The 12520-nt window shown below is 37.5% G+C and overlaps 1 protein-coding gene across 1 annotated transcript in view; it reads left to right on the forward strand.

Annotated features, from left to right (window-relative positions):
- Positions 1-12520, forward strand: part of SELENOF (selenoprotein F) — a 32656-nt gene that overhangs the window by 3508 nt on the left and 16628 nt on the right. Inside the window, exon 2 of the mRNA XM_035890638.1 lies at positions 2785-2952. Coding sequence (XP_035746531.1) covers positions 2785-2952 — 168 coding nt within the window. The remainder of the gene's footprint in view (positions 1-2784; positions 2953-12520) is intronic.

Here is a 12520-nt window from a genome sequence, read left to right on the forward strand (position 1 = left end):
AGGGGGGGGCGGGGGGGGGAGTGAGGCGCGCCCCATAGCGGGAGGCGGAGGCAGCGGGCCTCGCCCTGCCCATCCCCGAGGCCTCGTCCCTCTCCTGCCGCCGCGGCCGCCACTTTTGCTCTCTCTGTCGGGGGCTGTTTGCTGCTGCTGCCCTCTTCCTTTCTGCTGCCTCCGCTCCTCCTTCGTGTTGAGCCTCGGCCCCGGTTTGCCCTGGTAGCTCGGGAAGCGCGGCGATCGGTGTGGGTGTTGCGGTGACTCCTGAAATAAACTTAAAAGCTTCCTCGCCCCTTTCTAAGGGGATTGGTGTGCTGTTATAAACCTCAAGACCCGGGTAACAAAGTTAAGAATGGGTTTGGAAAGTGGAGCTAGAGGTGGGTTTTGATTTCTAACTCAAGGTGGTCCTGCGAAAGGCTGTCGCTCGAGGTTTTCCGGGCAGGTCAGCTTTCCCTATTTCATGTATCCCCTGATGCCCTTAAAGTTCTGACCCACCTGAGGTTATGCAAAAGACCTGTTCAAGAGTTTCACTTTAATAAGTACTACCTGAAGCTGTTCGTATCGACGCTGCATTTGCTTTAATTTCTGAAATTATCTAACGTGAAAGCAAAGCAGTCATGTAACATGCGTGTGTAGTCAAAGCATTAAAGTTTTAAAACTTTCTTTAAAGTTTTAAAGCACGTTGCTGAAATGAGATGCCTCACTGGCTCGGTAGCTGGCATTTTCTTGTTCTGATAGAAAACCAGCTTCTGAAATGTGAAGGTCCTTTTCTAATCCTAACCAGAGATACTTATTGCAATTAGTATACTTATTATTTCAGGGTAGTGCAATAGTTATGGTACTAAAAACTGAAGAAAAATCCTAGGGAGAGCCAGTTTCTTCCTTTTTTTTTTTTTTTTCCCCTTGTTTTGTGTTTCTCCTGCCCCTCCTTATGGTTTTATTCTCAAGCTGTTTTGACCTTCTATGTAACCAGAACTTCTTCACTGAGCAGTTCTCTTGTGATGGAGACTTTACTTGCCTTCATACACTCTTTGGTTTTGGTTGCCCCCCAAGAAAAACAGGAGAGTGTTGGCCTTGTCTATGCAGATGCTTTAGAGCTGTGCTGGAGAAAGATGTAAAGAGCACTGCTGGTGGAAGCAAAATGCCAATGCCAGTAATACAGGTTTTGCTCCCGGGTGAACAGATTCGAAAGTGAGGAAAAGGTGACAGTAAAGCATAAAAGGGGTGGATAGCAGCAAGGTGCAAGAAAACTGTTTTAGCTACTGTCATCATCATTAATTTAGTAAGTGAACAATAACTAAAATGTAGCGTTCGCGGTGTTTGGCATCCTCCTTAGATTTTCTATGCTACTGTGGTCTTGTTATATTCCTTATTGCCAGCAACCCTCAGAAAGGATAAATAATGGATTATTCCAGTAGAATAGGGTCCCATTTTTGCTTGCCTGCTGTCATGTATAGAAATTACTTTAGCAGTGTCCCGTAGGAAAAAGAAAAATAGCTTTCTGCCTGACAGAATAGTAATTTCAAAATAATTTTCTGTATATTATACTTTTCTGTTCACACTTTAACTTTTTTAGCAGATACCGAGAAACAGAATAACGAGGCACCTAATACATTTTCTACCAATTCCTAATCCACAACATGTCCTATCTGTCTTTGGCTATAGATTCACCACTTCAAGGGAGGAAATGGGTTTTGTCTCTACCTTACTTGAGTATATTGTATATGTTAAATGATGGGTGAATATGAAGAGAAGTCTGATTTGCTGAAGGACAAACATAGTTTTTCTTCTGTATTTTTCTGTTTGGCCCAGCATAATTCTTCTGACTCTTGGTCTGTTATCATCCAGCCCAGTTTGCTAGTATCATCTCATTCCTCTCTGAATGCAGAGATGCTTGCTGGTTGTTTTGTTGGTGTTTAGATGTTTTGGGGTTTGCCCAAAGTCTTTCACCCAGACTGAGACGCATCTGGGAAAACTCACCTCCTTTCTCTCCTTAATTTCCTCTCTCGCTTCCCCAGTCCTACCCCAGCATACAGCTGGAAGGAACGGTTTTAAGCTGGGGGTGAGAAATCCCTGTGCAGGAAAGTGGGAATGTGAAAACAAAGCCCAAATATCATTTAAGTGCTGGGATGGTTGATAAAATTGGTTTGGCTGCTCATTAAAAACAGAACTAGTGTTTTACACAGAAGCCATGTAATTGAGTTGCCTATTTTAATGTATTACTACTAAATCAGAATTGCAGGGGTTTTATCTACACTTCCACTTTTACTATGCGATTTTGCTGTATCATTAACGCAAACGTGAAATTAAAATCCTACTTGTACGCCTTGTTGAGCAGTTTGGTCCATTTCATCACTCCCTTGTTGTGCTTTTCCCAAGCTTAGCTGTTACACTTATTTTCCAAGGGTGTTTTCAGTGATATGAAATTTACTGAAATTCTTTTGAAAGAGCAGGCTTTAGGGAGCTGTAGCCATGTGCATTTCAGCTGATTCATTATGCTTGTTTTTTTCTTAATTTGGAGCTAGCAATAGGAAAACAGTGGAGTTGTCAGATTTTGGCAGGTCTGATGCCTTGAAATGTACATATTATGAGTTTCTAGAATTCGCTATTAGTTTAAGACCATTCTTCAAAATAAGGTGGTGTTTTGCATTTATGGGCAGACCATTAGGCATTACTGTAAAACGGTCGCAAGAGACTTAGTTATTCTTCCTAATCACTAAGGCATGTAAAATCTTCCTTTGTTTAAACAACTAATTTAATACTAAATTATAACATTGTATTGATTTTCAGATAAGTGTGTATGGAGCACAGTTGTCGTCAGAAGCTTGCAGAGAGCTGGGCTTCTCCAGTAACTTGCTATGCAGTTCTTGCAACCTTCTTGGACAGTTCAGCCTGAATCAATTGGATCCATTCTGCAGGCAGTGCTGCCAAGAAGAAGCTCAGTTGGAAACTAGAAAGGTGGGTTTTGGACCAAATCCTTTGTGGAATAATTTAACACATTATGTTCTGGTTTTGAAACTTTTAATTTTAAAAATATACGAGAATCTGGATTATAATCTCAAGAGGAAAATGCAACATTTCTTGATAGTCCAATATACGTAGGGTTTAGATTTTCAGACTTGCCATGCTGCTCTAAAATAGTGTCCCTCTATGAGTGGAGGAACCTTTGGTTCTGTGACAGCCCTTCTCTAGTGTGAAGTGACTAATGGGAGTTATGTCCAGCTTCTTTAAGTTGAAAGATGTATGAGATTTGAAGAGGGCAAAAAAAGAGGCCAAGGAGGCTGGTGTTCTTGATCACAGCTATTGCTTGGTCATTGGCCCATAGTGTGATGTCCGGGATGGTCCAGCTCAGTCCCTAGGAACACAAGGCTGGTGCAGCTGCCAGGTCAGCTTCTGAAGTGGCATGAACCTGGCAGAAGCAGGGCTGCTTGACTCTGTTCTGCAGCAGTGAGAACAGCTAGGTTCTAACAGCTAGAAATACTGGGAATGATCCTGCTCAGAGCCTGTGCTGTGCTTCGATTGGTTAGGCAAAGGCAAAACCTTTATCTGCAGTAAATAAATATCTGTCTTGCTTAAGAAATTCTTCTTCAGCGAAGAAGAATTTTTACAGAGATCTTGAAAAGAATACATGCTTTCAAGTATGTTGTAACTTTGAGTACTCTAGAATATGTTGAAGACCAATCAGTTATCGGCAAAGTAGAGATTTCAAGGAGAAGAGATGCTGAACTTACTGTTAATGGCTAGGAGATAGCTTAATAACTGACAACACGAATGAGGAAATGAGGAGATCTAGCAGGTTTCTCCTGTCAATTAAATTCAGTATAATATTAAAAAAAACCCCTGCCTATAATTTTTAACAGAATCACTGATTAGAGTATTAAGTACAATATTTTAAATATCAAGAAGCAAGTATTTGAGAGTTGCAGAGAACTAATGATTAGTAGTTCCTTAACGTGGAGAGACTATTAAGGTAAGAGGTAAGACTGTAAATTGGGCTGTTTCATATACTGACAAAATTGCAGTAATATTTCAGTACAATCCTATGGTACTTGATATCTAAGAGTTTTTCTTTACTAGATATATAAAGGAAAGTTTGTCTCTGGAAAATGCTCCAGTTCTTATATGTATGTATGTACATATCTATACATATACATACACACACAAGCTGAAAAGTTTCAGAATAAAATCTAATGAAATGTACTAAAAGGGAATGGAAAACTAGGAGAGGGTCTCCAGCTGTGCCGTGGTTGTGTACCGCAACCAGTAACAGTTGTGGTGGCAGCAAGGCTTCCTGTCCTCACATAAGGAGCAGATGCTTTTATTTATTCAGGTAATACTCGTGCAGTTTTGCCTCAGTTTGCATAAGATGTAGCACAAGAACTTATGGAGCAGCATAATTTCTGTTGTCATCTGTTGGGAAAATAAATGAGAGGAGTTATGTTGCGTTTCTGTCAATGTGGCTTCTGAGGAAAAAAAATCTGTATCAATTTATCAGTAATTTATTCAAAGGTGTAACTTATTTTGTATTGTAACCATTTCATTAATAAAAGTTGGATCAAAGAACAGAATTTAAATCAATAGATGTATTTCTGATTATCCTGAATCAGACCTAGACTGTACTGTGTGGATAATCACACTTTTTGTGTAAGACTAATCAAATGCCATTTTGTGGTCAAGGCTTTACACTGTAAACATTTTCAGTCTCAAAACTTTTTCTATTGTAGTCATGCTCAAGGTAGTAGAACAAATAGCATAGGGCTGGACAGGATCTCAAGTTTGTTCAACAAATCCCTTCACAGTGAACCAGAATTTGCTGCACATTCATAGGAACCAAGAGATTGTATATTATAAATTGTTGGGGTTTTAATCTGTTTGTGTTCGTTTACTCAGTTTCATTTTCTGCTTGTGCTTTGTAGTGAATATGAACAATTTGCTGCCACAGCACAATTCAGTGTACATCTTTATTATTATTTTATCTTTCCTCACTTCTGTGACATTTTTGAAGAAATTTAATACAAGTGATACTTGAGATTTGGAGCTAGCATGTGAAGTATCGGCTTGAATTATAGGAGAGATTATGATACTATTTTCATGCATTTTCATATCCAAGTTTGAATGCAGGCTTTCTGTACTGTGTGTGAATAGAAATATTGGGTTGTTCTAACATTATGGTTATACGGTTGAGTGCTAAATTATAGCATCATCTGTAATCTTTTTGAATGCTATTTCAGAAGATGAAAATTTTTATACTGTTACCACTGCTTGGAAATGTGTATTTTGGATTTGCTGAATTTTTTTTTAAGTTTTATTTTTCAACCTTGTGCTGAGTATCTTCCTGTGAAGACTAGCCAGTGGGGAAATTAGTGTTAGGAAAAATGACCACGAATATTGTCTTAACAGATTGTATTCAGAATCATCACAGTTTGGATTGACTTGTGTTTTAACATAGTGCTGGTTGTAATAGGCTTCTGTAATTGAGCTTAAGATGTTACTCTTACATAAAAATTAACAATCTAATTTATAGTTGCTTCTTGCTAAAGTAGTATTTTCCTGATGTGTGTGCAGAATAGAAAATCTGAATGCTGCCTTTTGCTATATTTTTGCCTTTGCCTAGTTTTTTTCAGGTTACCATAGAAATCTTTCTAATGAAAACTGGGTAGTCGAGAGTGAATGGATGTTGAAAGTCTTAAAAGTTTTTTTTCCTACCCTCTTGCTGGAAGAATTTTTTAGTCTTACTTTAAATACCTGGATGCAAGGTGTCTGACTTGCTGATTAGCAACCTTTATATGTTGCCGAGTTCCAGAGCAGTGGTGCTCTGGGTTTTGCTAATGCTGTGCCTATATGCTTGAACACTCTCAAAGTACATGAATCCTTTTTTTTTTTTTTTTTTTTTTCCTCTGAACCATGATCCCAGTACATGACCTAGCTTGTTCATTGTTCATTATGTGAGCAGATACTTGCTCCCATCATGTGACACAGCATGTTGGTAGTCTGTGCTACAGACAGACTTGCAAACTATTAGAATTCCGGGACAGACTTCAGGATTTTAAGTTAATTCTCCTTGTGAGTATGTGGCAAGTGTTAGAAATAGAGAAAGCAAGAGTTAGCTTATTGTGTGACTTATCCCTCATTTTTAAATGAGAATGTAAAGGTAAGGGGGTAGCATGTGTATCTGAGAATTTTTATCTATCATTGCTACTTTTCGCAAATGATCTCTGAAATATGTCCAGTCCTAAAAATACTTTGTGCCGCATAGCATCGGTGCAACCTCAAGTGAGATGTTTAGAGATTTCAACTGTTTCATATCCTTGAAAGATGTTTATTAATCCTGGTGTTGTTACTGGTCCAGTATTCTGTGAATTGACATTGCAGAAAATAGCTGAGAGGTACTCTTGTTACCCGGTATTTGTCTTGCTCTTAACTTCTGTTGACACCTGTCCAGTGAAATATTTTAATTATTTCATAATTGTACTGTAGGTAAAATGAAAAAAAAAAATTGTTATTTTTTCCTCTTCTAGAGATTCCGTATTCACTTGCAGACTAATTCAGAAGCTGGCTTAAACAGTATTGCTTTAGACAGCTGCAAGTTTTAAGCCTCAGTCTGTCAGATGCAGAGTACTGCTGGTGTGTAAAACGTAGAAGGATGAAATGGAGGTGAAGCTAACTGTGCGTGAAATTGTAGTAGCAGGAGAGATTGTCCATATTTTGCAGTAGCTGAAAATAGCCGCACTCCATCTGCAGCTTCACTTATGCTGTGTGATCGTTTCAGACATAGCTATAAGCATATTCCATTAATTGCATATTATAATCTTAGATTTATCTCAACAATATATGCATGTCAAAATCCAAATTGGTTTGAAGAATCAACTCTGTGATGAAATTTGCAATACATTAAATTTCACAATCCTGCACTGTGCAGGATTGCTACAACACTTAAGTCATCAATATTTCTAAATGGAGCTTTGAAATACATTTTGCTCACTAAGATGTGTTGCACTTCAGCATTTTAAATTTCTGTTGTCAAGTATTTGTCGTGTTATAACATTATGGTGTTTGGTAAATTAGGTAATGTGACAGCAGGTGTAAACAAAAGTTGACCAGGAAATTTGAGAAACGAAAATGGATGGTTTAGATGGCAAGTTGTCATGGGTAACATCACACGTGTCTATCATACACTATTTCTAAATAGTTTGAGTCTACTGTAAAACAAGGCAAGCTTAATGATACGGAAGTCTATGTGCATACTTTTAAAGTTACAGAGAGATGGGTAATAACAGCTCCATTGTACAAATTTAAGCAAAACCATCTAAAATACTGAGAATTTTAGCAAATTTCTTGTGCATGTATTCAGGGTTATCAAAATATGATAGCTCTCAAAGCATGGTTTAATAATTTATTAAATTAATGAATATCTGGCCTCTGCATTGCTAATATAATGAGATATTTCGGATTATTTTTCACCAAACTTGTACAAGATGTAACAATATAAATAACTAAAATATTTCAGAAACTTGAAATGGATTATTGAATTGTAAGAGGGGAGATTTCCAACTTGACGTTCTTCCCACACCAGTAAATGTCAAAGTTTCCTTTCATTTTGACATGGAAGTATTGTGAAATATGAACCTGAAATAAATGCGGGCAGCTTAAGCTTTGGCTATTACTTTTTCCAAAAAATCTTAAAGCCCATCCTAAGGTTGCTTTACATTCAGATCCCCATTCTACGTCCTACCTGAATCTAAAAAGATTTTCAATATTTATGACTGCTGTTTGAAAGTTAATGCAAGTATATGGACATAACCCCATTAGCTGTAGGCAAACAGAATGGATGAGGTTTAGAAAATAGTGATATTTAGTGACCTTTAAGTATTGTGTTTTCTCAACATTTTGAAAAATGCTGAAAACAGAGAACCAACTGGGGAGAAAATCCTAAGAATGCTTAATAAAACACTGTGGAAAATGGGGAGAAAAGTTGAAGCACAGCAACGGAACCTTTCCTACGAGTTTTATTACGGATTTCTGCTGGCCAGTTGGGTAAGCATGTCTTCACTGCAGTTAGATTGATCAAAACATGTGGCAGCTAGCCATGTTGCAGACCTGTTCCCTGGTTGTTCCACTGTAGCTGGTGCTGTACTTCAACATTTCTGCAGGAAGATTGTCTTGTGTTTTCACTGCATCAAGCTGAGGTTCTTTTCCTTGCAAGTCCTCAATACTTGAAATTGTGGGGAGGGGAGTCATTTTAAGACACAAATGATTCAGCCTGTTTCAACATGTCAAAACCACAGAACTTCTAGTCTGTTGAAAGTGAAGCCTGGGTTTGGACCCCTTCTTCCACATCAGCCACCTGTTTCTGCACCTGTATCATAAAATTTATGAGAGGTTTTTGTGAGTGAAAAATACAGAGTTGAGGGATGATATACAAAAGAGTGAATTGTACCTATTTAGCCCATGTAATAAGTAGCTGCTAAGGTTCATCTTGGTCTAATCTGAAGAAAAGATGATTACTAATTTCACTGAAAGGTAAAAAATATGCCTATACAAATTCAGTTTTCTGTAGTCTACCTTATCTGTCACTCACAATGAAATTGTCACTTAGGCCTTTAAACATTATAGGGCAGGAGATGAGCATGTATGCAGAAACTGTTCCTCAGGATGGGTTATTTTAATCCTAATGGATAATACGTATATTTTTTTTATGAGGTAGTTTGACCATAACTTAAAATTAATTATTTGGGTGGAGTTAGTATTAGACCCCTCCTGGAAATGAAATAAATATTTAGTGTAATATTAGTAATAAACATGTCCACTGTAATTATGACTGTGTGCTACTTTTATTAAAAAAAAAGAGTTTGAAAGCTCTCTTAAAACTCCTCCTTTTTACCTGTACAGACCTTCTGAAAGTGCTGTTATAAATTACAAGGAGGAATAAGGTGACAACCTTGTTCAGACTTTTTAAAGCTAAAAATAGTTTAACAAATTCACAATAATTACTGAAACTAGAATAACTTGAAATGCTTTTAATGCTTCAGGCTACTCTTGTGTGACCCAATTTAGTTTCATTTTTCAGGGTTTTTTCTTTTCATTTCACTAATTAAAGTGCTACACTCAGAAAAAATTACTGTTGGCTGCCTGCTTGTTCTGCCAGAGGCTCTTAATGTGAATAGTTCCAATGAAGCAGTCTCATCTCTTGGTTTTTAAGTTGGTGGGTAAAAATAGAGAACTACTTAGAATTCATTGACATCTGAGCAGTGTAATGTAAGTGTAAGTCATATCAATACTTGTATAAATGAATTAGAATTTCAGTTTACTTGTAGCTGTTTCTCAACCCCCCCAGCTTTTTGTCGTCTGACGCATTCTATAAAACCCTTTGTCTGCTTTGTAAAAATCAAATTGTGCTTTTACATAGCTGTACTCCTTCTTTCTAACATAAAAATGGTTCGTGTTCATTGTTTTTACCAAGTGTGACTTTTAAAAATAGCATAGTTCAATGACAACGTATTTTATTAAACACTCAAGTAAATAATCAGAACTCTGTAATTAAAGCTAATATGTCAAAGGATCTCCCTTCAAAGCTTGCTTTTAACTAAAAAGTGTCCTGTACAGTTCACAGAGGAATAATTTTATGGGGAATATTGATAGGGAAGTTGGCAAATTGACATTTCTTTAACTTCTCTCTAACTGAGAAGGTCTCTTACCAGAGTACTGTCACTTCAGAATATTATGCATAGCCATTCCTTGTACTAAAAATGTGCTGCAGTGGATGTCCTTCTCAAGAGCTTTACCATGTATCCCTTCCTTCTGTACATGATGTTATCAGCAATGAAAATTAATGTTGATAAACAGTAGTCCTAGATAAGGAAGGTGCTAGTCAATGCCCGAGACAGAAATTTACCATCATTTGTGTGGATCAGATTCACCAAAGGTTCGTGTCTGCCAGATAACCTAAGATAAAATACGTTATCTGTCTGTAGTAGGGCAAGCCTATGAAAGACCTCTTCCCAGTCTTATCAGTGAAAAAGAAAAGGTCAGGGAAATTATAAATGCGAATTTGCTAAATGTGAGTTAGTCATTGATGTGCATCTGTGCTGGCGAATGGAATAGGTTTAGCTAATTAAGTCTGATCTCCGTCATCTGGATGCACATCTGGATAAAATACCGGCATTTGTCTCTACGTTTGTTGAAATAACTTCAAAAAGTAGAAAGTCTCCAAATTACTTAAATACGCAAAGTGAAATAAATAGTTGATGAGTTCCTTTCTCAATGTTTTATTTGCAACTCTTCTAAGTTGCTTTTTTTAATAAAAGCACAGATTCTGGAGAATAAGAGATATTCAGGGATTCTACTTCTAGAGAGAAGTAGATCGTTCAATAGCAAAGTTAGTTGGACAGTATATTCCAAAATTGGAGCTTAAACTGTTAACTTTCTGCCTCTACTTTCTAGCTTACATAGTTCTGTTCACTAGGTCCAAGTGAGAGCCCGTACGTAGGAGCCCTTTATCTGCCACCCTTCTCCTCTATTCCACTCTGCCCCCCACCCAAATAAATTGGGCATTCACACCACCTAATCCACACTACAGCTCCAGAGGCCTAAAGTTGATGGCTGCTCAGCTTCTGCGTTTTCTCTCACCCTTGTTGCCGGATCCTTTGCTCACGTGACCTTACACCAAACCATTTCAGAGAGCAAAGTTAACAAAAAATAGTCTGCCAGGAGGAGAGTTGTTTTGGAGCTTTTTGGTGGTTGTTGGATTTCAAGAGCAGAAATGTTTACCCAGAACTGCAAGGAGGAGATTGTTGAACACCAAAAATAAAGCACTTGGATGGATCACACATTTTCTGTATGCTGAAGATTGTAATAGTAATGCACAACTATATTATGTACCTACAGAATAAAAAAAGCTGAATCTCCTACTCAAAGCAGAACTCAAAGTTCTGAAGATCTGCAAGGATACAGATTCTACAGCCTTTCTTAGTAAATTATTTCAGTGCTTAAACACCCCTATTGTGACACTTTTTTTTCCCCCTCCATCCTTATATTCAGTTGGAATTTCCTTCCCTGTAAATAAGTGAGAGCTTAGATTCTGCTTCAGCTTTGTTGGGTGGAATTTGTAATACAAATTAGCTCTATTCCTGTGATAGCACTAATCACAGGGGTAGAGCTAATTCGAAGAACTGGGTTTTGACTGTTGGACTCTTTGTTTCCAAACTCTTACTTAGAGTTAGGCATCTCCCTTCCCAGGATAATGAGTTGTGAATGGGAGCAGTTTCTTTGTTGCTAAATTTACTGATGACATCAGTTCTGAATGATGCGTGTGTGTAGCGATGACTTTATTGGCTTTCTGCATTACAGAACAGTAATTCATAATGTTCCTGGCAGTGAGGTTTGCTGACTGCTCTCTGTTAACCCACAGATTCCTGCTCATTTTCTGTCTCCAGGGAAGGGGAAGACTAGAGTGATTTTGAAAACTTCCAACTGTCCATACAAATACCTTGCATTCTCTCCTCCACAGAAGAGAAAATATTTTATAGTTTATATCTCAGTCTGTATTCCTTTATTTTAACTAATCTAATCTTCTAGTAAAAGTAACAAGTTAATTGGTTGCTATAAGAGTTTAGGAAAGAGCAGAGGAAACTTGCACCAAAATCTCTTTTCTTCATGACTTCATTTCTCAGAAGAACAAATATCAATTATTATTTTGTTGTTTTTTTTTCTTGGGTGAGTCGGACACGCTAAAAATTAATTTGCATGCATTTCAAAAAAGACATCATGCACCCTTTTTTAAGATAACACCAGTTTGCCCATCCCAACTGACATTGGCCAATAAGAAAAATAATATTCATATTTCTCCTGACTTTGAAGTAAAACAATAGTATGAGTTGATAGGGGATGAGGAAGTTTCTTTGGCAAATGTGCTTATACAGTAATATGAAATCAAAGTTACAGTGAATTTCATAAACACAAAAACTGTTTGCACTGGAAAGAGATCAGTCATTGGTAAATACTTAGTGGAAGATTGTCTTGTACCTGAGGCAAGTGAAAATTGTGGAGTTTTAGCAGTAGTCGCACGTTGTGTTTTACTGCTTGTTCCCAGAGCATGACTTTATTTTTTAAACTGTTTGATATTAGGAGAGGAAAATATGCAGATATCTGAGAGAATCCAGATACCATAAGGAAGCTATTTACCATTGTGTGCCTTTATCCGAACAGCCGGTTTCATTGCATGTTTTAAGGCATGATAGCGCTATAGGTTTTTTTCAGCTGATTGCAAACAGCTGTACAAATCCAGTTGGAGCAACACTTCATAACCTGTGCAGGGTCAGGCTTAGTCACTAGTTAGAAGAAACCAGCGTGCAAAGTATAGGTGCTATAGAAGTAAAATTAAGGATAATTTGTCGCATTTTACAAAACTGTTTTGTCACCTTTGATCTAACACCACTTTATTATGATGAAGGAGCAATCTCTGTTAAGTACCTTTTTTTTCAGTTCTGTTTGATCTGAATTCCCATTTGGTTGTAAACACAGTTCTATG

Source organism: Egretta garzetta, unplaced genomic scaffold (assembly GCF_000687185.1).
Source record: "Egretta garzetta isolate BGI_Z169 unplaced genomic scaffold, ASM68718v1 scaffold43, whole genome shotgun sequence".
Classification (NCBI taxonomy): Eukaryota; Metazoa; Chordata; class Aves; order Pelecaniformes; family Ardeidae; genus Egretta; species Egretta garzetta.